Genomic DNA, 27,711 nt, shown 5'->3' with positions numbered 1-27,711 from the left:
AGCATGACATTCAGCTAAGGATGTACATTCAAATGTGCATCTGCATCAGGACCACAGAGGAGCAAGAAAGGTGTTTATATGAATGTTTTCTCTCTGAATAAGGCTGCAATGCTGAGTGTTATTCTTAAAATTACAGCTGTAATGACTAGTGGGCACTGCTCTCAAGTGAGGCTGATAAGGATTAAGGCATTAATACAGAGGAACCAAGGATTACTATAATATTTTAATAGCATTTGCTGATTTATTTTCTTTTACCTTTTCTAATAGTTCCTAATAATGTGCGTATCGTTTTCTATCACCTACCTATTCCACTGTGCTGCTTGGAATTCTAAATTGCTATTAATAGCTGCTGTGTACACTTCCGGAGCCAAATGAATTGGGTGCTCAGAATACTTGCTCATCTGCATCGTACATTAAATGAGAATATCAGCGAGCAAAATGTGAGAAGAAATATTGTTTCCAAGGGCTAATTTTTGTGTAAAGGCTGCATAATGGTTCCTCGCAAGATTTAAAAAGTGCATATACTACATCATTTCGGGTTGCTTGAAAGCTTTGAATGCCCCATTTAATGAAGCCAGCTTTTTCATTATGATTCTTCTACACCTAACCTTTTGTTCATGTAATGCTGCGTTAAATGTCTGCTGTTTTGCATGGACCTTGGAATGGAATATGATATGCAAAATACGAGTGGTATCAATTTATTGCCACATTAAAGCTTTTTGGGGTGCATTTGCATGTCCACCATGCTCATCCCCTGAGGAGAAAAAGGCCCTGAATGTGTCTGAGAGGGGAGAGTTTTTTGTTCCTTTCCACAAATGAAGGATGTATAAAAATGGTAAAACAAAGTCACAAAGCAGGCAAGGGATCGTGTGTGCATGTGTGTATTCTAGTAGCTGCCCTATCATGCATGAAGTACCATGTGATGCTCCTAAGGTATTAAGATAAACCAATGGGTCTTTGCTTTGAATTTCAACTTTTACAGTGTTGTAGTTGGTTAGGGTGTAAGAGAGCGCTGTATTGGACAGAGAACACAGGGAAGGGTGGCTTCAGGACTTTTCTTTTCAGAGAAGGTACAATGATGTAATCAGCTGGGGCAACAGGGTAATCGGTGGACCATCCTTGTGCTTGCCAGTGAATGTGATGATGCTTTCATGTTTTTCAGCTGTTTGTGACAGATTAGCATAGAGGAAGTCAGAGAACGAGGGAAATTATCAGGCCTTTCCTTTGGTAGGGTTCCTACTTCAAAGCCGTGGCTTGTATGGTAATCTTTTCCTTGCAAGATTGCTTCCATTTCTAAAAGCCAGTTTCAGCAGGCTGAATATCTTTTGTTAAAGCTCAGGGTTTTCTACATGCTTATTCTATAAATATCTACAGTCATACCTCGAGTTACAGAAGCTTCAGGTTGCGTGTTTTCGGGTTACGGACGCGGCGAAACCCAGAAGTACTGGAACGGGTTACTTCTGGGTTTCGAGCTCATGCATGTGCAAAACCACTAAATCGCGCTTTGCGCCTGCGCAGAAGCGCCGTATCGCAACCCGCACGTGCGCAGACACAGCACTGCGGGTTGCGAACGTGCCTCCCACACGGATCACATTCGCAACCTGAACATCCAGTGTATTCCATGACTGTCGGCTGATCCTAATAAATTGTCTGCTATGTATTGATGTTTTTGGGTGTGATGTACACCAGGGATGGCCCAAGGCATTTTGGCACCTGTGGTGGACCGCAGAGTGGCATGCCCCTCCCTAACAGGGAAGAAGGGATGAGGGAAGATCTATATCAGGAACAAGGGAGAAAGAAAGATGGACATCGGGAGCTGCTACCCTAGTGAATCCTGCCACCCAAGGCAGTCCAATTACCTTGCCCACATCACTGGTGCAGAGCATACCTCTTTAGTACTGGTACCCATCCTTAATGGGAATTCTTTGTCAAAGGAGGTCCATTTGTTTCCACATGAATTGCTTTGTTTTTAGATCACAAAATATAAATATATATAAATATATTTCAATAACTTCAATGTGTTCCCCCCTTCACTTTTCATTTCAGCGGAACGAGATATCAGTGTCTACTGTGGAGTACAGGCTATTACTATGAAGATTAATTTTTGCACTGTCCTTTTTTCTGGTTATTCTGAAACGGATCTGGCATTAAATGGGAAACACGGGGACTCCCACTGTAGGGGATTTATAAACAACAACACATTTCCAGCGGTGGTCATTTTCATAATCAATCTCAGCACTTTGGAGGCCTGTGGGAATGCTTTAATGGTAAGATGCAGTTCTTTTGAGGCTACACAGTGAGATGGAGAAGAATTTCAGTTCAGTTTGCGTTTTAGTTTGAATGTAACTAACTCCCAGCTCCCCAAACAATATGCTATTCTTTGAAAGCCACACTTCTCCGAATTCTATGAATTAGTAAAAGCACCAGACAAAAATGCATTCTGTTTGCAAAAATGTGTGTATTAGGCAAAATTGCATTAAAGGTGTGTATGTTAGAAGAAGTTTTCACTGAAATGCTGATAACTGTTAATGAGAAATTTTATTTAATTTTTAATTGCAAACTGATGCATTGAGCTTGGAAAAATAAGAAACGGGAGGAAACAAAAACTGGCAGATCATGCTTGGTTACATTTCATTGCTAAAAAGAGAGAGAGAGATGAAGTATGAAATAGAACATACCACACAAGTGAGGGCTGCAATTTGCAAATACAAATGCCTGAAGTTTAAGAATGAGCAGCTCATTTTTTTGAAGATTGATATGCAGTTATTGCTACAATCTTAAGTCTTACTCTTCCACTTCTGAATAAAATGTTTAGTTGTAAATGAGCCAACACATTTGCTGTAATGTTTTGTGATAATGGGACTGTTTGCACCACCCTCATCATTTCTGAAGGTGGAACTAAGCATAGGGAAATGTGTAGCTGACGTTGTAAGAAGCATCTCCTCATCCCCTCTTCTCTTGTGGTGTCATGTAAAAACACAGAACATGGCATTTCACCAGGTATTCCCATCCCCACAACTAGCATCCAGTGAGATGGATCTGGAGGGAAAATGTGGAGTGTAATGGCTTAGTCACATTCCTTCTGTACCCTCATGTATTTTCATCCAGTAAATGTTGGAGTTGTGAGTAGCCACAGAGATAGTGCCTTTGTGGCTTTTTATTTATATTTTATTTATATATTTATATATTTATTTAATGCCTAGTATTCTGAAAATATTCTGGGAGCATGGGAGATTAGAAGAGGAATTATGTGCATGCCTCAGCTATGTGAATCTGATCATTGTGCTGAAATCTTGCCTGCATCTAATAATGGTTGTCACGGGAAGTACTTTGACACTGCGCTTCTATATCTGCTACGTCTCTCCTCTGAGATGAGCTCACAAACTGACAGCTGGCTAGATAGGATCAAAGTCAATGAGTTCTTCATTCCTTAGCTGGCCATTCAAAGAATCCTAGCAATTCCAGTGCTTTTCTTGCAATAATGATAATGATACAACATCAAGTGAAGCAGTACAAGGTCAAATGCTTTGTGGGCTGGAGTTCACTGCAGAAGATGTATAACTGAGAGGGGACAATTAAGTGGTTTATAAGTGGTTTATAAGAAAGCTAATTGAAATGAAAATTCTATTATTTGCATATGCAAATATTCTGACACTTGGGTGTCACGGCAAAGGGCTGATGTTAGTGTGCAAGACTAAGGGCTGGGTCATGCCATCCATTTTCTTCCATGTAAGCATATCTTGCTTATCTCTAGCTTTGAACTTGTGTAAAGAACAGACATAGTAACTATAAATAGAGTCAGTAGTAATTCATGGCAGTAGGGATGTTGTGGATTACACAACAGAGTGGACTAAATCCAACAAGACCCAATACTTTTGTGTTCTGCCAAAAGTTCTGGATGCCTAAGGCAAGTTTTTTTTTTAAGGATTCAGATGGACACTGTAGAGTAGACCACCAAAGTTTCTCTTTAACAAGTATTATTATCAGGATGAGGAAAAGAAGAAGGGGAAATTCAAGATCTTACAAGTCCATCTGCTGCTGGAAAATCCTTTACACTTCTTGGGCAGGCAATGGATTGAACTCCTTACAGGTGCAGCCTCAGTGCTGACAGCAAGGTCTGCACTGAGATTCCTCTGCCCCTTGGTGGGCTTGGGACTCATACTACCTGGAAGTGCAGATGACACTTGAGCACCTTTGCCTGGAGTCACCTTTCCATAAAGAGAGCCAGTGTGGTGTAGTGGTTAAGAGCAGTGGACCCGTAATCTGGTGAACTGGGTTCGATTCCCCGCTCCTCCACATGCAGCTGCTGGGTGACCTTGGGCCAGTCACACTTCTTTGAAGTCTCTCAGCCTCACTCACCTCACAGAGTGTTTGTTGTGGGGGAGGAAGGCAAAGGAGAATGTTAGCCGCTTTGAGACTCCTTCGGGTAGTGATAAAGCGGGATATCAAATCCAAACTCATCCAAACTCTTCCATAACCATGTCTAAGTTTTTGTCTGACAAGGTTAGGGGAGTAGTCATAACATATGGCAGTCTACAAAGGAATGAGGCAGTCTAGATATCTCCATGCTATGCTACTCAACACTGAAAGCACCAAAACTGATTTTGTGCCTTATGACTCACATGGGGATGTAGGTAGCTCTATCACTAAAAGACATATGGCCCCACCTCTCCCACTCCTTCAGCCAGGTAGCCTTTCTATAATAAGTGCTGATTCTCACAAGCTGTGATTAACTCTTAGAGAGCTCTGCTTTACAACACTGCACTGTTTTAACTACCCAAAAGTGCTAGATCAAGGTCTGCACCTGCGCAACTTTGAGGGCACCCAAAGGGGAAATTTGCAGACCATCGTACCTAACTTCCCATAATACAATGGTCTTCCAGATATGTTCCAATACACAGTTACATTATTAATGATAGTTCTACAAGGATACAGTTATTCAATAGATGCTGGCCCTGTTTATGCGTTCAAGGAATGTTTAGGGGGAGTGACCATGCATGTACTGGTTCTGACCCAAATACCCCTGTCTCTATTGGTACCCAATGGGACTGACAGGGCAGAAAGCAGAAGCACCAATAGTAGGGGAAGCCAGAGTCATTGGCAGGCAGAGCCAACTAATTCTAATTTGGTTTCTTGCTGAATTCTATTCAGGCAACACTGAGATGAAAGAGGAGAGGAGGAAGCTGAATTTTGGAGTGTTAGTGGTCTTATCTTTCACTATGATTGGATGAGGGCTCCATTATTTATTATTATTTATCATTTCATTAGGTCTAAGAGGGTTTTCTCCCTCTCCTTATTATCCTCAGTACAACCCTCTGAGGTGAGTTGGGGTGAGAGTTGGTGACTGGTCTAAGGTTTCCCAGTGAGCTTTATGGATGAGTGGGGATTTGAACTCTCAGTCCCAATTCTACCATACTGACACTGGTTTTTTTCCTCTTTCTCTGTATTTTTACCAAAAGAATTGAAAGTTTGGCACTGCCTCAAGTAGCAGTTTGACTGCTTGGAGCAGTTTAGTCACACTCCTGTGACAGAATGCCTCTGGCGTCACACTGCAGTGTCATTCTTAGGAGCATTTATTCTTAGGAGGGGGGAGATCTCTGCCCCCATTGTGGCTATTGGTAAAAAGGAAGAAAATATCTCAGTTGTTATCACATTTAAAGGTAACACCATTTCCTTCAAATGCCTGCCACTGGAAGTTGCTGAATATTGCCCCCACTTTTCTGGGGGATACATGGTTCTGTGAAAGTATTGTGGGGGCTTATTTCAGAGCAGACTAATAGATTGGACTAAGGTTGCGCAACAAATCACTTTGATATATTTGACAGAAATGGTAGGTAGGTAGCTATTGCTCCCATTTGTATCTGTCAGTGGGACAGCAGAATAGGAGGATAGGTATACCTTTACTGTATGCCTCCGAACACCAGGTGCTGGGAATCACAAGTGTGGAGAGCACCATTGCCCTCAGGTACTGCTTGTAGTCTTCCCATGGTTCTTCACTGTGAGAATAGGATGCTGGACTATGTGGCACTTTTGCAAGATCAAGCATGGTGCTTCTTACGTCCTGATGTAGAGGTTGTGGTGCATCAAATAATTTACAAGAATGATTTCTTAACCTTTAACAGTCATATCTTCACTATTTTAAAAATTCTATTTTCTTATGAGATTGCCTCCCCATAATTCTGTTTTCTGACCTTATCCAACCAGGTAACCTCAGTTCCAGGAATTAATGCCTATGGCAATGTATCAACAGTCCAGATAGGCAATGTTTCGGGATACATAGACACCCCAGATCCACCCACAATCATCAGCTATTTACCAGGACTTCTGTATAAATTTAGTTGCAGCTATCCCTTGGAATATCTGGTCAATAATACACAACTTGCTTCGTAAGTATGAGCATGATATTGCAAGAAGTGATTGTTCTGTGTATCAGGAAGCCTTTGCACTGTATTTATTGTCATTAAGTAGCTGGCTGGAGCTTTGCATGGTCGATATGCCCTGTGAACATATCAGATTTCTGATGAAATGCATGGATTCTAGTCATTTCCCCCTCCATAATTAGAAGCGACATCCAATTTGAGAAGAGGAAAGGAAGGGGATATAGAGAAGGAAAATAATGACAAGAAGGAAAGTATTCCAGGGCTTTGGTTTGCTATAGAATTAGCATGGCACTGAAGGCTTTGTTTTAGTGTTAGCTTTCATGACGAAAGTTCTTCTACAATTCCTCTTAAAGATAGAGTAGTACTTGTACATAAGCAAAGAAATATTTACTTTCAATTCATTTTGCACAGCAATATATTAGTATATGTAACACAAGCAAATGCTATTGCTATGTACTGTATATCACAACAAGTTATTTTCCCCTATCAATTTGCTTCTTAGCTAATTATTTGCCTGATCCATTGTTTTAGCAATGCCCATTGTTTCAAAGCTCTGACAGGGCTTCCACTATAAATTCCGATTTGTAGCAATTTAAAAACACAAGATGGGTGGGAAATACTCTTGGTGGTGAATTCCAAAACCTGATTTAATAGTGAAATATGGAATTGCAAAAAAATAATAAAAATAGATGATTCCATCAATAATACTTTGCTTTCTAAATCTGTTCTAGATCATCAGCTGCTATATCTGTAAGAGAGAACAATGGCACATTTATTAGCACTTTGAATTTGCTCCTCTACAATGTAAGTATTAAAAAGCAGAAGTTTCTTAAATAAAGCAATGGCTGCTCACCTGCCGGCCGGAGGGGAGTGGCGGCTGCGGCAGTGGGGCGATCTTCTGGGGGGGGGGTGGACATCACTTCCTTCTTTGCTGGTGGTGCTGACTCCTGGGACTTGCCCATAGTTGCAGCCAATTGTTGGCAAGCTTGGGAGTGTGGTTTAGTGAGCGGACCAGAGGGGAAACTTCTTTCATTTGGTCTGCTCTCTGGCTATAAAAGCCAGCTATGCCCTCTGCTAATGCACCTACCATGAGTGACTTATAGAATGTTGTAAGTGGGACTAGCCCCTCTATTTCATTCTCTCTCCCTCTGCATTTCCATCCCATCCAAAATAGTTGGCCAGAATGCCCACTAAGCACGTTCAGTTCTCCTGTGGCTCTTTGGAGTTCTCAGATTCGGTTCCTCGACCTGCACTTCTCGAAATCTTGGGGTTCTCCCACAGCTGCCTAGCCTTCCACTTGGGTATGGGTGGTACCATTTTGGCTATATATGCAATGGCGCTCACAGCTTTAAATTGGAAATATCGGAAATCATATGTTAGATCCAGCCTAAGATAATTGCATTTGGGTCCCTTTGAAATGAAGGCTTAATTACCATGGATCTTAGGTAAAGGGTAAAGGGACCCTTGACCATTAGGTCCAGTCATGACCGACTCTGGGGTTGCACCGCTCATCTCGCTTTATTGTATGAGGGAGCCGGCGTACAGCTTCCGGGTCATGTGGCCAGCATGACTAAGCCAGTTCTGGTGAACCAGAGCAGTGCACGGAAATGCCGTTTACCTTCCCACCAGAGCGGTACCTATTTATCTACTTGCATTTTGATGTGCTTTCGAACTGCTAGGTTGGCAGGAGCAGGGACCGAGCAACGGGAGCTCACCCCATCGCGGGGATTTGAACCACTGTCCTTCTGATCGGCAAGTCCTATGCTTTGTGGTTTAACCCACAGCGCCACCCACGTCCCACCATGGATCTTAGTGGGAACTAAATTCAGCTCATCTAGTATGACTGCATCTCTGGTTTGCAAGAGCAAATCTAGCAGTGAAAATTGTAACTTTAAAAGTGAATTATAATTTTTAATAATGATTTTATTAGTTACATAACATCATCAGTGTACATGGCACCTTATATCATAATCCTCTGCATGTTTACTCAGCAGTAGCTCCCACTGAGTGCAAAGAGACTTGATGCATGAAAAGTCTGCAAGGGACTGCAGCCTTAGAGAGTTACACAGCAAAATTGGCAAGTCCCTGCTCTGAAGGAGCCTACATTTCTAAATAGACAATGGGAAACAACAGGGGGAGGGAAGACCCTTTGTTAGACAATTGCCTTTAACAAATGTTCACACGTGCTCTAACAAGAATAGTTCAACTGGTGCCTTGTGCCAGGAGTGGAACCAAGCTGGTCCACACACACACCTGTTCTGGTACCTTCCACTCCACAAGGAAGGACTTATTCTGGTCACCCTAACCACGTCTAAGTCATTGGTATGGTGTAAAATATAACCAACAACTACTGTTGTGGAATATGTAAGCAACTTCAATGGACCGATGTTAATGCTATTTCTTTGTGGTTCTTTTGGACAGTGGGTGGGCTAAAATTTTAAGTACCTCCTCATGACTGCTGATTTTCTCTCTCTTCTTATTAGCATGATAATCAGATTTGAATATATGTAATTGTGTAAACTTGTATTGCATAAACAGGGACATTGGAAAGGAAATTTAAAAGACTTTTACTGGCTTTTATTTATAACAGCAACACTAATCTTCCAACTGTTATTTTTGTGTTGATTAGAAATTTTATTCATCCATTCAAATGTCTGATTTAAAAATCAGCTTTCCATTTCTCAGGCAGCATTTTAGTAAATTACAAATCCATTTTTTTGGATTATTATTCATGTCATCATGGACCTGGGTTATAATTCATGCAGATGATTTAAAAGTCTGTGCTTTCAACTTGGGGTGTAATGAATGTGCTATAAATATCATAGCAGAATATTTCCAATTGCGTTTAAATGAATTTCCTGTTTGCAAGTAAGTTTTGCTGTCTGACAGTTCAGAGATATGTTAGACTGGAGATGATATTACTTCCATTTTTTAAAATACTGAGGTTTTTTTGTAAGAAAGTAGAAAGTTTCTTAAAACTTTAGGAACAAAAACCCTTGTATTTAGGGTATAGGGGATTTTGCTTCAGAAAAGTTCAGTTAAAATGTTTTTCTTAGAACACATGAGAATACATCATATGGGGCCAATCAACATTCCAATCTTGCCCAATAAACACTACATTTTACAATTTTGCTTTTGTAAGTCATCCTGTACATTGATCCTGTGAATAATATCTTGGAGTGATTTCTAAAAGCAGTCTAAGGATAGTCATAGGAGCATCTTCATCTATGGTGCGAAGCCAGCTTTGCATCATTTTGTTATAGAAATATGTTGTGATTCGAGGACCCGATCCCCGCTTGGGGAATGAAGACACAAAGACACAGTATATTAGGTTAATGGGCAAAAAAAAGGCCACAACTTTATTGATTACAGCATGTGAGAAGGTATTGACTTAGGCATTGGACCACTGACAATTTGACTCCACCCACTTGGAGAGGGGTGAGTCTGAATGAGGGGTTAACCACCAGTAGGGGGAGCCTGTTGATGCAAATACAACTATAAGCTCTGCCCTGTGTGGCGGGGGGCCATGGCACGACCCCCGGTGACATCAGGGGTAGATTGGGAGCGAATGGCGAGGGGAAGCTGGCGCGGCCGCATTTGAGCAGCTAAACCACGCCCCCCGGTGCCACTCGATTGGGTGCTCAATGGGGGGGGGCGTGGAGCGCCAGCGATAGTGAGAGGGCAGGGGGCTGAAGGCCCCCTGCATGACGCAGGAATTGTCTCCCGGTCACAACTCCTCCCCTCCGGAAGGAGGAGAGGCTTTCCAACAAGTGAATGCTGGATTGCTGAGTTACTGCCTGTGTCAAAGAGGTTTGTTAGCCATCAGTCTTGCTGTTGCCCCATGCCTTGTACATATGGTGGGCTGTTACCTTTCAAAGAACTACATATGTATTCTACTACCTTCACTTAAAATAAAACCACAAGATTATTTAATTATTTTTGCAAAATTGATCCCGAGAATGCATGTGGTTGTTAGTGCTGTCATGGGTAGCAGCCAATAGGTGCTCAGCAGAACTATATTTTTTTCAGCTCAAACTGAACCACACTGAGAAAAATACAGAATCACCGCACAGAGAGCAAGGATAGAACTCCACGTGCATGAGTAAAATCATTGTTGAATCGATATCTAATATATCATAGCATGAATCGTCGTGGGCCAACATGAACATGTTTCAAGATGAAATACTGAATATTAAGCTACTGGATTTTATTTGTAAGCTGCGATCCCCATTTCAGTTAAAGACAACAGTAGCCCTGTGCAGTTGTTCTAATCTCCCACAGGATTAGAATCACATTTGGAGGGACAACTTCTGTAGTGAGCAGCTTTCTTTACTCATGTAGGTTCCTGCACGATTTTGAATCTTGAAGGAGCCAGCAATGGGAAATGGAGCTTGTTTGCCTTTCCTTCATCACAGTAGGATGGGGACATTCCTTCCATTAGGCAGAGTGAGGCAACCACCTTAGGTGGCAGCTTCTGGGATACATCAGGGACAACTCCCTGGATGTTCTTCCTGAGCCCCCTGAGCAGTGCATCCCCTTTTGCCGCTTGAGGTGAAATGGGAATGTGCTGCTCCCCTCCCCCACTGCTGCCTGCAGCTGTCTTACCTGTGTTGCATGGCGTTGCCCGTGAAGCGCTGGCAGTGGCACTGGCTTCCGGTGAGATCTCACAATATCTTCTTGGGGCAGGTGCCTCACCTTGTCCCATCAGTGGGCCGGGCCTGCCGGCCATAACCTTTTGTTGGATGACAGTGTTATGTACCATATGATCTCTTCTGCTCCTCAGTATTAGCTTGTTGCTCTCAGAAGCAGTGGGAGTATTGAAATAAGACTCAACTTCCAGTTTAGTTGGCTTTTGCATGTGGAAAAGAGAGGGAGCCATCTGGTCATTTGTGTCAGGTAGCAGAAGGTCTTGAACTGGTCCTGCGTTATGGATTAGGATGTCTGAATTGGGCTTATTTTTTAAATGTATATGGGTGTTGTTCAAGCTTAAAGTTACAGCTCTGGATGAGTGGGTGAATTGTTTTTCTTCCTGCTGGGATTTCCACTGAATTCATACATCTGCATTAAGTTTGCCATTGGCTTTATTGAGATTTCTTGGTGAACACGATGTGCTCACGAGTAAGGGTTTTGTTAGGGTCAAGACCTTGCTCTGTGAGGACAGTGGTTAATTAAGCATGAATATGAAACATATTCATTTCCATACATTTAAAATTTAATATACTCAAGTCAAACTGTGCTGTGTGTGCATAATGAATTGAGGTACAATTCTTCACCATTACCAGAGGGTGACTTAAATACTTCTAGAGAAGAGCGCAGTCTGAGGAAGAAATGCTAAAACTGTTGTTTAATTCACTTCATTATCCAAAACTTTCTTTTTGCTAACAAATCATTAGTGGTGTAAATTAATAATGCAAGTGCCATTATTATATATGTACTTTAATTAACATTTGACCATTTTTATACAACAGAATGTGATCAAAATCTGAATCACACATACAGAAAATAAAGCAGAGGCAGAAAAACTCTACTAGGCGGAAATAATAAGGTGATATTTTGGCCCTTGGAGGCAGAAGGAAACTGCAGGCAGTGCAATTAAGGTTCACATCACAGGTTTGACTAAAGGGCTATATTCAGTTTCTAGTAGAGTACAAAGGACGCCATGCAAAACCATGACCTCATTGTTGCCTTAGCTTAGGCCATGACTGAGGAACTTGTGTCTGACCCTATAGATGCTGTTAGACTCCAATGCCCTTCAGCCTCAGTCAGATGGCTGATGACAAGGGATGATGGGAACAGGAGCCCAAAGCATCTGAAGCACCACCATTGGTGTCTAGGACTGCAATCTTGAGTTGCAATTCTAGGCACATTAACAAAGAGACTCATTGAGACCTGTTCTCATGTACTTGTGCATAGGATTGCAGTGATAGTTCCATTGGATTCAGGTAGGTAGCTGTGTTGGTCTGACACAGTTGAAATAAATTAAAAAACTAAAAAATTGTCCAGTAGCACCTTAGAGACCAACTAAGTTTGTTCTGGGTATCAGCTTTTGTGTGCAGGCACATTGGAGTAGTTTGTGAGTGGGCTTGTTATCCAACCAACTTCATTTCTTAAGGTACACAAACCATAACTGTTAATGATGTTGGGTGGGTATTGATGGGAGTTGACTTCCAGCAACATCTGGAGGGTTGCAGGCTGCCCACCATTGCTATGCCCCTTTACTTGGTAGTATATATCTCTGGACTTAGCGGGTATTACTTCTGTGTATAGTGATTCACTATAAGTTTAATAACTGTGTGCTTATCAATGGGATTGTAGTATCTAATTATCTTAGGCTTCCTCTTGAATCCTAACTAATGGCAATGGCAGTGGGTTCTGGGGAAATTATTTTGGATAGCTGCAAAAGAGGGAATAATAGGATTAAATTTACTACTACCAGCTGAAAGATTGTAGCGTCATCATTCTAATATTAAGTAGAACTCTTTGGCAGATTTTATTTTTTTACAAAATGCTGCTAAATTGGATAGAGGGATTATTTCCATGTTAATGTGTTCCACCACTTGGTTTATAGATTCTATATGACACATTTAATGATTTTGTTTTTCTATTCACATATCATGGCTAGTATTTGATTTAGTTTCTTTGCAAATTGTCTGGCACGGCTTGCTGTTGCCACATATCTTTCCACTAGATATGATCTCGATATATACTGACATCCTTTGCCTCCCGTAATCTACAGCATTATTAAACACAGTTCACTCTAAGTGCATTTGGTCATGTTGAATTATGTCTGAGTGCTGATCCACTTTTATGTGGTTCTCGATACATAAAGTGAAGCAGTGAAAGGTGAAGCCATTCTCATGCACAAGTCCCACTCATTATTTAAATGATCCCAAGGAAGGAGATCGTTTCTGATGTATCAGGGCTAAACTAAGCAATCAGTGGCAAGCTTAGCAAATCTAGGTTTCCACTTCTCTACTGCAAAGGGGGCAGAAGAGATGTGGAAAGACAGGGTTGTTCAGCTTTCCCCTGCCTACTGTTTCACTTTGTCGCCCAGTACACTGCCTTGAGAGACATTGTTTCCAGATCTGTGTTTGCTTTCTCAAGTGGGGAAAGAAAGGAAAAGTAGAGAAAAGAGTTTTGGGAAGGAAAGTGATAGAAGGGAAGGATGGATCAAGTACTCTTCACTCTATTCCTATGACTGTAACCTGTTTTAACTGATCTTAATTCCAAATCTTAAACTGTTGTAACCTGCCCTAGGGCCTGCTGGTAAAGGGCAGGAATTAAATTTACTACTACTGGTGCTACTCCTTCTGTTATGACTGTCTTCCTGTTAATTGATCCCATTTTCATGACTATGGAAGTGAGAAGTGATAGCCTGGGTTACCAGACCTGTGTTTGCTACCAATATCCAATAACGCAATGAGGATTTAAGGATATCTGCCTGGAAGCAATGCTTTCTAAGAGGATTGCAAACTGTCCCATTGTTACCTGATCCTTTCAGTGAGAAATGTTCTACACACATAGGTAAAGGTAAAGGTTAAGGAACCCCTGGCCATTAGGTCCAGTCGTGACCGACTCTGGGGTTGCGGCGCTCATCTCCCTTTACTGGCTGAGGGAGCTGGCGTACAGCTTCCTTGTCATGTGGCCAGCATGACTAAGCTGCTTCTGGCGAACCAGAGCAGCGCACGGAAATGCCGTTTACCTTCCCGCCAGAGCGGTACCTATTGATCTACTTGCACTTTGACGTGCTTTCGAACTGTTAGGTTGGCAGGAGCAGGGACTGAGCAATGGGAGCTCACCCCGTCGCGGGGATTCGAACTGCCGACCTTCTGATCGGCAAGTCCTAGGCTCTGTGGTTTAACCCACAGTGCCACCTGCGTCCCAGTTCTACACACATACCTGAGACTAAATCTTGAGTTTGGTAGCCTCACCAGCTGACTGCAATCACTTCTGTTATATAGGATCATACTGTTGGTGTGTAATAAGAACTGTTTGCTTTTCCAGGACTCCACCTACAGAGAGCAGCTGATTATCCCCAGTACAGGGTTGCCGTTGAAAACAAAAGTTTTTGCAGCTGTTAGAGCAACAAACCTCGATGGCAGGTATGGTAAATGATATGTCTCTCCCGCTCCCACCCCCCCACAACAAAATCTGTGGTCCTAGAAACACAAGCTCCTTGGCAGAAGTGACTCTTCATGTGGGGTGAAGCCAATACATCAGCTTCCTGGCAGGTGAGTCACTGTTGCTTAGGAGAGGTAAAAGGTAAAAAAAAAAGGTAAAGGACCCCTGGACGGTTAAGTCCAGTCAAAGGCAACTAAGCTCATCTCGCTTTTCAGGCTGAGGGAGCTGGCGTTTGTCCACAGACAGCTTTCCAGGTCATGTGGCCAGCATGACTAAACTGCTTTTGGTGCACGGAAGACTGTGATGGAAGCCAGAGCGCATGGAAACACCATTTATCTTCTGGCCGCAGTGGTACCTATTTATTTACTTCCACTGGTGTGCGTTTGAACTGCTAGGTTGCCAGAAGCTGGGACAGAACAATGGGAGCTCACCCTGTTGCGGAGATTCGAACCACCAACCTTCCGATCAGCAAGCCCAAGAGGCACAGTGGTTTAGACCACAGTGCTACCCGCCCCCTTACACCTTTACCTTAGGAGAAGTAAAGCAGTGGAGAGGGTGCTGCAGTGCAAAAGCACTGGTGGAGCCTATCTGGCACTCCTGGCAATATGCCTGTAATGAGCAAGCCTCCTTGCCACCTCACTCTCCTCCTCCTCTCCCACAAAACAAGCAACAGCAAGCTGCTTCTGGGAAGCTAGCTTAGCAGCTCTGCCCTAGCTTGGAAGCTGCTTCTGCTCCCTGGGATACAAGGAGGCATGGATATATGGAGCTGTCTTACAGTAGGCTAGACCATCTCTCTTGGTGTTGTCTATTCTATCTGGTAGCAGCACCCGAGGGTTTCAGATACAGATGGATTTATCTGTCCATTTTGGTTCCTCTCATTTTCTCATTTTTCCAATCTTAAATCCATCTCTCCTCATTTCCACAGAATTTTTTTTTTTTAAAAAATCACCATGAAAATCCACCAACATTTAGATGCACATTTCTCCTAAAAATACAATTTTGCTTGCGGTTTTAACAAATATATACATTCTGCAAACCATTTCTCCAAATATAATGCCTAGAGAGTAACAACAACAACAACAATTTATTTATACACCGTCCATCTGGCTGGGTTTCCCCAGCCACTCTGGGCAGCTCTCAACAGAATATTAAAAACACGATAAAACATCAAACATTAAAAACTTCCCTAAACAGGGTTGCCTTCAGACGTCTTCTAAAAGTCAGATAGTTGTTTCTTTCTTTGACATCTGATGGGAGGGCATTCCACAGGGCAGATGCCACTATCAAGAAGGCCCTCTGCCTCGTTCCCTGCAGGTAGGGCTTGCTGAATGTTCCAGCTAAGTTGCAGAATGTCAGTGGTAGTTACACTCAGTAAAAAATGCTTTTCTCTTTCCTTGAGCACAAGATGTAGCAGCCTCAAATTATAAAAGAGGCAAATGTGGTTTCTAGCTAAATGATCTCATGAAGTCTGGAGTAGCCAATGAAATGATAGCAAATCAGTACCACTTCATAACTTCATGACTATAATAGCTGCACCAATTCCTAGGTGAGCCTATAGCTTCACATTAGCTATATTGTACTCATTGTTCAGTGATTTGTTGCAGTTAAGGCACCAGGGTATTGCTCATCTTTTGAATCATAATGGAAGATGGTGGCACATTATCAGCCAGCACTCTCAATGGATGTGTGTGTGTGTGTGTGTGTGTGTGTGTGTATGTATATGCTGAATCTCAAGAAATGCTTAGCGGTTAATTATCTTTCATTGCACAGATGGAATGTTTTGATGGACTACTGCTATACTACTCCATCTGGAAATCCAAATGATGATCTGCGATATGATCTCTTCTTTAGGTAGATTTTCTTCTTCTTCCAAATATAGTGTTTCTCTGCCACACTACACTGTTAAAACAGATTAATATAAAATGTATTGATTATTTTCAAAGTTTGTTTTTATATATAAAACATGTATAATGTTACTATAGTAGTGAAATAAATATTGGCTCACGTCACAAGAAACCCTATAAGAAGAACTGAAACCTAAGAAATACGTGTATAAATATTCATGTAAATAATGACTATCATTAGCAGGTATCAACTGAGCCTATTCTACCCTATATGCTTGTTTCAATATATGCACACTAAATATATAGCCCTACGTTGGTTTACAGGAACCTACACAAATGATCAAACTACCCTGGCAGGGCACCCTGGAGTAGTTTGGTGATCAGTCGGGTGACACTGTTGACCAAGCTACAGTAGGGTGCCTCACATGTCATCAGTGATATATATATCACGTATATATGATGTGAAAGTTTTAAAAAAGCATTTACCATAATGGCGATCCACATGGCAGGGAATGATATTTAACTCACATTCATATGTTGGGCTGTTCATTCCAATTCTGTGGAACTATAGAGGAATATAGCACAAGTTTGGCCCTCATTTCCACACTACAGTAGTACCTCCGTTTATGTAACCCTCTGGTTACATAAACTTTGGGATGTGCACACGGCAAACCCAGAAGTATTTTATTGGGTTTCGCCACGCGCACCTGAGCAGAAGCGATCCTCACGTTGTGGAAACCTGGGGATCTGATCAGACCTCCAGAATGGATCCCGTCCGCAAATGGAGGTACCACTGTATTTGCAAACAGTTTTTTCCTGGAAGCAAATAACAAGGAAATGCGCGCTAAGCTTACACTATACTCCACTAATGTTCCAGAAGTGGCTTTTACGTTGTGTGAAAGCTCAACTATAATACAGAACATAACAGTTAGGGGCAAGACATGAAAATAGAATAAACTGCCATGGGAATGCAGCCTGGCAGTCTAACTTCTACACCATGCTTTGCATGTAAACAGGTTAGCAGGAGCTAATGAAAAGATGAGGATGAGTAATTGAACAGATCTTCTTTGGAGCTAAGTATGAGGTGTAGTACAAAAGCAAATGGACTAATATGACAAGGATAAAGCATGTGTCAACTGTACATTACAATCAAGAAATGGGCTGCAAATATAATTTAAAAAATACGGTATTCAAAAGTTGAGCCAATGTATTTAATTTATGTTTAGTTCCTTAATATTTTTCTTCCATCACGAAGCTCAAGGAGTTGTACATGGGTTCCAGGTGATCTATCCAAGCCCTGGCCAGAACCAGACCTATTCTGGGGCCCTTAGACCCATGAAACCAAAGGTTTCTAACACCATTTCCCCACCATCTAGTAGTAGTCAGGATGCTTTAGTGTTTTTCTTTGAGACTCTAACCTCCTGGGAACCAGAAAACATCACTCCTGTTTCAATCTTTTCCTCCAGCTGCGACAAGGACCCTCAGACAACTATCATTGAAAATGGCAGGAGTCAAATGGGCCGGTTTTCTTTCGAGGTGTTCCGCTTCGTGAAGCACAAGAACCAGAAAATGTCCACAGTTTTTCTCCATTGTGTGACAAAGCTGTGCAGAGCTGATGACTGCCCCTTTCTCGCTCCTGTAGGTTTTGGAGTCTTTTGGTAATGCTGCAATTGGAACAAAACTTGGAATGTTTTGCACAGTGTAAAGACAAGTGATTAAAACAAAACGAGCCATTGACTGTCATCCGTAGCATATTAAAGCAATTGTCTCTTAGATATGTGTTTTAAATATGGAGGCTGGGATATAATCAGCTCAAGCAGTAGTTAACTTACCATGCTATGGCGATCCCCCCACTGCCAATGTATGGCAGAAAGGTTAGATTTGTTATGAATGATCAGGTTCACATTGTCAAGCAATCATGTAACAGCTGAAATTATAATGCAGGGAATATGTAGAGGGAATCACAGTAAAGGACAAGTTCACTTTCCCACCAAGCTTGTAATGAGCAGAGCTTTTATCTAGAACAAGATCTACTGATGAGGGGGATGCAGAAATTACATACAAGAACCTGATGAATCACACCAAATGTCATACCCATTTATTTTACTTATTTCATTGTATTTATTTCCTACCTCCCCCCCAAACAGACTTCCCCCCTCCACATTTAAGAGGCTCAAGGTCACCCAGTGAGTTTCATGGCTGAGTGGGGATTCAAATCCTGGCCTCCCAGATCTTAGTCTGACACTCTAACTATTACAACACACTGAGTTTATCCAGAGATCAGTAAGTGGAACCGCTTGATTGATTCCCATTTGTCCCCTGTGCCATTCTGACACCCTCCGAAAACCTCCTGTGGTTTGGGGAACAGAAAAGCATTGAAGCTGGCACAGGAGTCTTCAGGGAGAACGTGTTCAAAGCACCTGTGTTTGCAGAAGGGCACTGTGTTTGCAGAAGGGCACTGCTGGGGCCAAACCATAGTATTCTAGATATTATATTTCCACTGTTGGAGAAGGTAACTTTTTGCACACCAGATGCTGGAAACCACAGGTAGGGTGAGTGCTATTGTATTTAGGTTCTGCTTCTGGGCTTCCTGTAAGCCACTGTGAGAGCAGGAGACCCATTAGATGGGCCACTGTCCTGATCCATGTTCTCAAAACCAGTCCTGAATATATAAGGAAACAAAGAGGCATGGACAAGACTGCACTCTCTTACAGGAGTTGTAACAAAAGATTGCACGCAACAAAGTTAATAAGTACATAGTTTCTTTTCCAATACAGTCGTACCTTGGATCCCGAATGCCTTGCGACTCGAACATTTTGGCTCCCGAACGCCACAAACCCGGAAGTGAGTGTTCCGGTTTGCAAACGTTCTTTGGAACTTGAACGTCCGACGGGGCTTCTGCGGCTTCCGATTGCCTGCAGGAGCTTCCTGCAGCCAATCAGAAGCCGTGCTTTGGTTTCCTAACATTTTGGAAGTCGAAACGACTTCTGGAACAGATTCCGTACAACCAAAAAGAGCTTTTTTTAAAAATGTTCGATACAGGAGGAATGTACTTCTCTGTCCACTGAAATCATGATGGTTTTCATTGCCCCTCCAGATCTGCAGTAACAGGAAAAAAAGAGATGCAGCAAAGAGAACCACTTGGACCCCTCAGAGTACTTCTGGAAGTGCTGTAATCTCTGCTGGCCCCATCATTACTAGAACTGGTAGGCGTGATCATATCATTGCATGATTTCAAAAACACAACCATTTTCCTGTTTAAGGATAATTTTCTGTGAGTGACATCTAATTAAGTCCTACTCATAATTTTGGTCTTGCTACTTAATCTTGACAGTTTTCTTAGTTCTGCTCAAAATGCAAAGAATCCTTGTTTATTTATATCCATCATTATACATGTAATAGTGCACACTTGAAGTAACTAGCATGTATGCAGAAGCTTGCAACAATGCACATAACTACATAAAAATATGTGGGTATTCATTAGGGCTGTCCAAGCCATTCAGTGCCTCTGATTCAGAGCCACCCCCAATAAGGTCAGCTTGCTCTGGATCAACCTGGAATCCACCTGCCCTATCCTGGATCCAGTGCCAAATTAGTTTTGGATCCAAATCAGTTTAATTAGTTTTTAAAACCCAACTAATTAAACCGACCAAGAGGGTCTGTTTTGCAGGACGCTCCTTCCTAAGTGGCTTCTGTATGGGGAAGGCATATTTGTGAGCACCCTGCGCCATGCTGGATTGATGCCTCTGCTCAACAGCTGTTGCATGGAGGCATCGATCCTATATGGTGCTACTTCACAAGGAGCTTTCCTGAAGGGGTTTTCTGCACCCCACAACATCATTGTCTCTGCTCAGCATTGATCCTGTGGGGTGGGGTGTTAAGGCGGAAGGAGAATCAGTTGGTATTGGGCTTCTACCTTCACCTGGGAATATGCAGCCAGCAGTCACATAGACTTCTGCCTTTCTTGTGGGTTTTCCTGCCTGATGCCTGCACCTCCTTATTGCCTGATGTCCTGATCCCTGACAGCCCCAGATTCCTCAGAGCCATCCAACCCTACCTGTGACTATTTCATCCCCATTTGACTGATCTTGCCCTGGATCCCTTCATATGGGCTGAATTTGGCTTGGGCCTCAGCCAAATCTGGTGTACAGCCCAAGTATTCATGCCCTTATGAAATTATGCTGCAGAAATAGAGTACAGCATGAGCCTGACTCTTTTACATGTATTATGGGTATGATATCTATAATTTTGCAATATAAATTTACATATAATTAGTCCTTTAAAATACAACAACTGTGCATGAGTGGCTCAGACATCGCAAGCCCTCAGTGCAAGAGGCTGTCTGATGCAAACAAAGTTTGTTTGAGTTAGAACTGTAAAATTCTGTTTATATGTTTGAAACACATGTAGCCTCCACCCCAAATGTGAACAACTGTTTATAATCTCTTAGCACTCCTTAAAGTATGCAGCACAGCACTGATTATACGTCCTAGTAAATTCAATGGGACTTACTTCCAGGGGCACCTGTCTTATCACAAATGATCTAAGATTAATCTGAACAAACAAATTGATGGTGACAAACTAATAATCTCATAAAAGTTGTTTAAAGTATCTTAGATTATGCATGAGCAGAAAGATGCTGTTCAAATAATATCTTTAAATTTACAATGTATCTATTTTTATATTTTTGTACAGATGAGACCCCAACTAATAATTCACAGCTTGGTAAGTTGTACCAATATGAGCAAACTATTATTATTATTATTATTATTATTATTATTATTATTATTATTATTATTATTATTTTATTTTAAAGGAGTATTTTAATGTTACACTAATAATAATAATAATAATAATAATAATAATAATAATAATAATATATATATTTCTTATTTATACCCCACCCTTCCTGGTTCAGAAAACCAGGCTCACGGCAGCTAACAACAAACTTAAAACACTTAATTGTAATACAGTGGTACTTCAGGTTACATACACTTTAGGTTACATATGCTTCAGGTTACAGACTCCGCTAACCCAGAAATAGTACCTCGAGTTAAAAACTTTGCTTCAGGATGAGAACAGAAATTGTGCTCCGGCGGCGCGGCAGCAGCAGGAGGCCCCATTAGCTAAAGTGGTGCTTCAGGTTAAGAACAGTTTCAGGTTAAGAATGGACCTCCGGAACGAATTAAGTACTTAACCCGCGGTACCACTGTATACACTATACCATAAAGCACATTCAAACAATGTTATTTCACTCAAATAATTCTGGGCAATGTAGTTTACCCCTTCATATTTAAATTCCCAGCAACCCTTAAGAAACTACAGTGTCCAGAATTCTTTGAGGGAGCAATGTGTTTTGAATGTGCTTTAAAGTTATAGTGTGTATGCAAGCTGCAGCCCCATTCACACTTTCCTAGGTGTAAGCCCCATTGAAATAGTGGAGCTTACTTTTGAGCGGATATGTGGACTCACACTTATCTCTCACACTGGAATCAATGGGACTTAAGTGTGAATAAATGGGAATTTAAGTATCTTTGGTTGGATCAGTTTCAGTGCCTGTAAACACCTCCCTTTTCATTTCTTACTCCTTTGTAGGTAGTCCAAATGGATCTGCTTTCCAGCTGAATTCAGTCACCAGTGCTTTGATTTCAGGAGTAGTAATTTTAGGAATTATGAGCACAATTTTTTTCATATTTTCCCTCACCCTCCTCCACAGAAAGTGGTCCAGCAGTAGCCTAGTTTTGAATGGTGTACGAAACCCAGTTTTCAACTAGAAGGAACAAATCATTTGGATTTTCTCTGTGGGATTGCCATGAAATGTGTTCCCTTTTAAGTGTCACCAAGGCGGCATTCTTCTGCTTTCAAGTTCCAGCTATTCTTACTTATAGCCTTATAAACGCTATTGTATAGATAATAAGCAGTAAAGGTAATGATTGTTCTTTTTTCCATTCGTGTATGCACGTGACAAAGCTATTTGACATTTTGCCAATGGGATTATTGATAACCCAAACGTTTTTAAACCTCCAAGTGGGATCGTAAAGTTTAAAAATTGCTCAAGGCAGAAACCTTTCCCAAATGCATTCAAATTATACAAACACGAGCGCTATGAAACATGCATAGTTAATGAGCTCCTTTGAAAAGGACAACCTTTATTTTTTCTCTCTTCGGTTTTTCTACAACATTATACGTTTTATGCCAAACTTTTCTGTACAAAATCTGGCACTTGAAATATAGTTTTCATTACCGACTGGGCTACAAAAAGGAGTTACAAACCATTTAAAATAGTAAGTAGTTAAATTGCTTTGAAAACGCGATCAAGTGCTGCAGTGAGGTGAATTCTGCTCTGTTTCAGGGTACCCTCCCATTGAACAAAGAAATGGCCACAATGGGCACATGGTTGACTTGTGTTTAATTATATTTTGCCTATGCAAAAATGTTTTATATCACAAATTTACGACTGAATTGAAACTGCTAATTGTTTTGTGGGATGTTTTTGGCAGTGTTGAAAAGCACCCTACTGATTTGGTGTTTTATTCCCTGGAGTTGGGGTTTTCAATTGCTTTGAAAATGTTCATCTATTTATTTCCATTACACTCTGTTGCTCTCTCTTTGCATTGAATTTGTTTACCTTTAATGATGTCATCTCATAACCAACTCCATCTCATGGTAGCTACATTCCATCATGATGTCATCATGTTCATTAGTGGCTACCATCACCTTTGCAAATTATCCAGGATGCATTGCCCTCACTCTGAATCGATACTGTTGGCCCTCAGTGACATCAGCAACAAGCCAGATCTGATTGGACTCTATAGAGTCATAGCATCATCATGTTCACCACATGACAACTGATTGTTGGAATCACCTAATCCAAGAGGGAGAAAGTAGCAGTAACAAGAGGAAAAGAATGATACTGAAGCATCAGCAGTGATTTAGAGATACAATGACACTGTGCTGAAAATACACTTGCAATGAAAGCATTGCTCAATAAATATTTCTGTCCCCTGCATATTTTTCACATGGAAACCTAAATCGCACAATAATCATTGCATTTCTATGCAAACTCAAATTCTTGTTTCAAAATGTTTTTGATTTTTCATTGTTAATTAATCCAGTCCTAGTGTCAATACTGGATCAGAATTCAATTCTGGTCCACAAAAGATGTAAACATCTCTACAAAAGGTGTTTCTAACTCTTAAAATAATTTTAAAAATCAGTCATAGGAACCCTAAGGGGAAGAAAAAAAACACTACATGCCTTTAAAAATGATGATGAGGATAATAATAATTAAAAGAATGCTTCAGAATGGAAGGTACCCAGTTATTCAATGCTTAACGGACCTTATCTAGATTCAGTAAATAGTTTGGTCCCCCCCCTTCTTAATTCTAATTCTCTGTCTGGGATGAAGAGGACCTTCTGTCTAGGACTTCAGTAACCTCTTTTAGGAATGGAATATACAGGAAGGGTTGTCCTGAACTTACCACCACTAAAGGAAAAGAAAGCAAATAATACCCAGTGTCTTCAAAAGTTTTTGAGACTTCGGGGACAGTTCCATTCTGATCCCAACTATGATTATATAAAAGTAATTTTACATTTTGTATGCATGGAAAACACAAGAGGCTGCAATCCTAACTGTACTTAGGAAAAAGTACATTTTGGATTGCCGTCTCTGCATGATCTTTACTGCACAATTTCTCTGTATACAAGATCATTTTTTACGATCTGTAGAGGATTTGTTCCTTAGGAAAAGTGGAACAAATCCATAGAGTCTAGAAAACTGTGAACTTTGAAGTCTGTTTATTGCCTTGGGAAAATGACCTATATAGCTAGCCTGAATGACTCATTAATGTATGGCCTCTTTCTTGAAGATCCCAGAACTCCACAGTGAATGCAGACATTCAAATGGTCTTTCACAGAAGGACTAGTATATTTATGATAGTGGTGACAGTTTAGGGTAGCCTTCCGCAATGGGGGACACACACACACACACACACACACACACACACACACACACACTCTCTCTCTATTTTCCTCTTACAAATCCCATCACCCCTGCCCTGACCATTGACCATGCTGGCATAAAGCATCTAGAGAACCCAGGCTGGTCTAGGGCTATTTGTGTCTTCATTAAGTGGCACCCTACTGCATCCTTAAAATTACCACTGAAAAAAGTTGTTCAGGTGGCAATTGGGCTTCTGCTAGCTCCCCAGTTAGATCATCTGTTTCCTTCTACACCTGCTGCAGAAATTAGAACTCTGGATATGATGCACGTCAGGTGAGAAGGGAACCAGAGATAAAGACAAAGCTCATTTGTCTCATCTCTTGAGTTAGAGGCAGCTGTCAGCAGGGCCAGATCTAGGTATGAGTGGGCTCTTGACAATAGGCAACCTGTGGGCCACTTCCTATATTGGTGCCCTTCCAGCTGTGGTAGGTGTCTATGAGCCGCCATTTTACATTTTCCACAATGCCCCAGAGAACCTGATGCAGCATTGCTTAGGCGGTTTGGGAAATTTAAGGTAGTAGTTCATTGTGCTGAGGGCCCAGGGCAGGTGCCAGTACTAGTAGGCCTTGCCAACAGCTGTGTGAGGTGTCAGGTCCTGACACCAGGCCTGGATATCAAGCTACAGGAGAATCTCTGGATTGTGAACTAACATGTCTAGCTGCAACTGCGGAACACATGTGACCATTAGTTCCGTGGGCGACTTGTTACCTTTAACTGTATGAAGTGGATTCTGCCTCAGGTCAACCATTTGAAGGATTCCTTTCTCTTTTCATTTCCTCTCAGCAACATTATATAATTGTTCTTGAAATAACTACTGCTTAGGAAAGGAAGCCTTTTAAAGAAGAACAGGCTATGCATCTTATCAACATACATTGCCTCCTCACACCTCTAGCTCATCTAGAAAACTTCGGATGAGCAGAACCCAAGTTACTTTGTTTCTATAACCAGGTATTTAGGAGTAGCACCTTAGAGATTTCTGTGCAGCTCACCAAAATATGTAAGGGGTACTGATCATAAATGAGGCTACATAATGGCAGAATGTATAGTGGGATGTAGTTTGGATGCTAATTTTATCTTTCAAAAGCTAGCAGTCTGAGCAAGTCGAATGGCTGCATATTGTACCTTTTGGGTATTGTCAAGTTTCCTGTGTTAATTTTGTCTGTCTTTTTCTGTGTGAACTTAACACAAGTGGTTAATTATCAGGGCTATTTGAATATCATGACTAAATACGGTTAATAAACAACAACAACCTGTCATATCAGTTCACTTTGGACCTCTAAAATGGCCTATAAAGTTCATAAGATATCCAACCTGCTATAGAGTTGGGTCTTTCATAACAATGTTGTGCATGGTTTCCTCCAGTCTTAATACCTCAGAAACATGTTTTTGCACTTCAGGGTTTAGATCTGATGACATGTAAAACATGATTGTTTAATAAAATAATTTGGAAAAAAAGTCAGAACAATGCTTGTATGAGTCCTTTGTTGAGCATCATCATTATGCCACAGCTACTCTGGATGACTCTGGATTCCCATAAAAGCTGGATTTTGCTACAGATCATGTTTCATCAGCAGGTCTTCACAGAGCATAAGGTAAATGCATTTGTGTAGAGCTATATTTTAGTGACAGAGCATCTGCTTTGCATGCAGAACATCCTGGCTTCACACCTCAGCATCTCCAGATACAGCTGGGAGAGACACACTTCCTGAAACCCTGCAGCACCACTGCCAGTCCGTATTGGCAATGTTGAGCTAGCTAGCTAGAGCAATGATATGGCTTTGTATAAGGCAGATGGTCGATAAATTCATTCAGTTCTCATTTAAAGGCGAATTTACTGAATTTGTACTTTTAGAATCAATACACAAACTGAAGCACAGCCATCCTTCAAAATTTGCACTTTTCTGAATTTTGCAATGCAGTCCTCCAGTCAAGTAAGTTGCACATGCTAAAGTGTCAACAGAACTCTATATATTTGTGGCACTAGCATACAAAAACACTTTATTTCAGGGAAAGTTGCTTTGCAAAAAATGTGAATATTAGGAAAATTTGCATGTAACAATGTGCACATTAAGAGAAATATGCAGTAAAATGCTGACAAAATTTCATGAGGGCTTTCCCTCACCCCCAATGCCAAGTGGTGTGGAAATATGGAGAACTAAATTTGAGGTTGGGGGAAAAAAAGAGAAACCGAGAAAAGATGAGAGTGACAGATTTGCCCATTTCTGCCACAGCTTTTGAAAAATGCTGATGTGGTTTGTGAGGCATGGGGCCTAAGGGAGTACTCAACCCACAAACGTTGTGGAGCAGCTGAGAAGGAGGATCCACCACACCCTCCTTCCCTGAGTGAGATGTGAGGTGGCAGGTAAGGAAGGGGTGTGACTCTATCACTGTCATGCAGGGATATAGTTGCCACCAGCCTTGGGTGCAGCTGTGAAAGTGGGGCTTGGAGAGCACAGCTGGCCAGTCAGCATCTGCCACCCCTGTGTGGTGCTAACAGAGTTGCCCCATGGCTCAGTCACCACCTCACTTCTTCCTCAGGTGTTGCCCCTTCCCCTCCTACTATCATTTGGCCCCTAAGTATTTATTGCCTTAGGTCCCGCACCTCACAAGCTATCTTAGCAGCTTTGAACCTCGTAGGTGTCCTTATAGAGAAAAATTGTCTCTGGGCTACCAATCTGGCACCCCTGCTTGTTGTTCAGTTCTGTACAGTTTCCTGATTTTGTTCTTGTTTTTAATTGTCCTGTTTGTTCAGCTGCTCAGAATCCCTCTTGTACCGATTGCTTTATGTGCGCTTTGTTCGGCAAGGACTCATTAGAGAGATATTCAGTGCCTAGCTTGTTGTTCTTGTGGCTTTGATTGACTTTGTTAATTCTGCTTACAGGTGTATCTCAGACAGGCAATAATCTCTCTTTACGATGGTATGCAAATTGTTTGCTTTTTACTGCCTTCCACTCAGAAAACAACTGTGCTGCATCCTCCCCCTGGCTGTTTATAATAGATGCCCTTCCGTATTTCTCCCTGTGAGGGGAAAAATATGCCTTTCCACGATGGTATGTGTACAATCAACTTAAGCACCTACACATTTGTTGATCTGATGTCGTAGGAAAAAAACCACACAGTGTGAGTGGCTCATAAATGCGTGAATTGTAAGTGGGAGGCAAAACATTACAATGCATATATATCTTGAGGTTTTAAGCCATATTGGATTAACCATTATGACAGTGCACAGGGTCCAAGCCACACTGGGTTAACTTTACTTTGCAAGGTGTATACCTGCTCTGCTCCACCATTACATGACAGGAAAACAATGATCAGATTCACTGCAACAGACCTACTTCTGGACTGGGACAGTAACTTCAGTGGT

General features: G+C 41.5%; 1 protein-coding gene across 1 annotated transcript in view; it reads left to right on the top strand.

Moving 5' to 3' along the window:
* The window catches only part of ZPLD1 (zona pellucida like domain containing 1), a 36,795-nt gene extending 11,055 nt beyond the window's left edge, over positions 1-25,740 (top strand). The window contains exons 3-11 of the mRNA XM_081199028.1: positions 2,047-2,267; positions 6,205-6,386; positions 7,112-7,184; positions 14,385-14,482; positions 16,272-16,352; positions 17,812-17,983; positions 19,443-19,551; positions 21,041-21,070; positions 21,941-25,740. Coding sequence (XP_081055154.1) covers positions 2,047-2,267; positions 6,205-6,386; positions 7,112-7,184; positions 14,385-14,482; positions 16,272-16,352; positions 17,812-17,983; positions 19,443-19,551; positions 21,041-21,070; positions 21,941-22,119 — 1,145 coding nt within the window. The 3' untranslated portion in view covers positions 22,120-25,740. The remainder of the gene's footprint in view (positions 1-2,046; positions 2,268-6,204; positions 6,387-7,111; positions 7,185-14,384; positions 14,483-16,271; positions 16,353-17,811; positions 17,984-19,442; positions 19,552-21,040; positions 21,071-21,940) is intronic.
* Positions 25,741-27,711: the final 1,971 nt, after the last annotated feature.

This window comes from Podarcis bocagei (assembly GCF_964188305.1).
Source record: "Podarcis bocagei genome assembly, chromosome: 6".
Classification (NCBI taxonomy): domain Eukaryota; kingdom Metazoa; phylum Chordata; class Lepidosauria; order Squamata; family Lacertidae; genus Podarcis; species Podarcis bocagei.
This window is presented reverse-complemented; position numbering and strand designations above follow the sequence as displayed.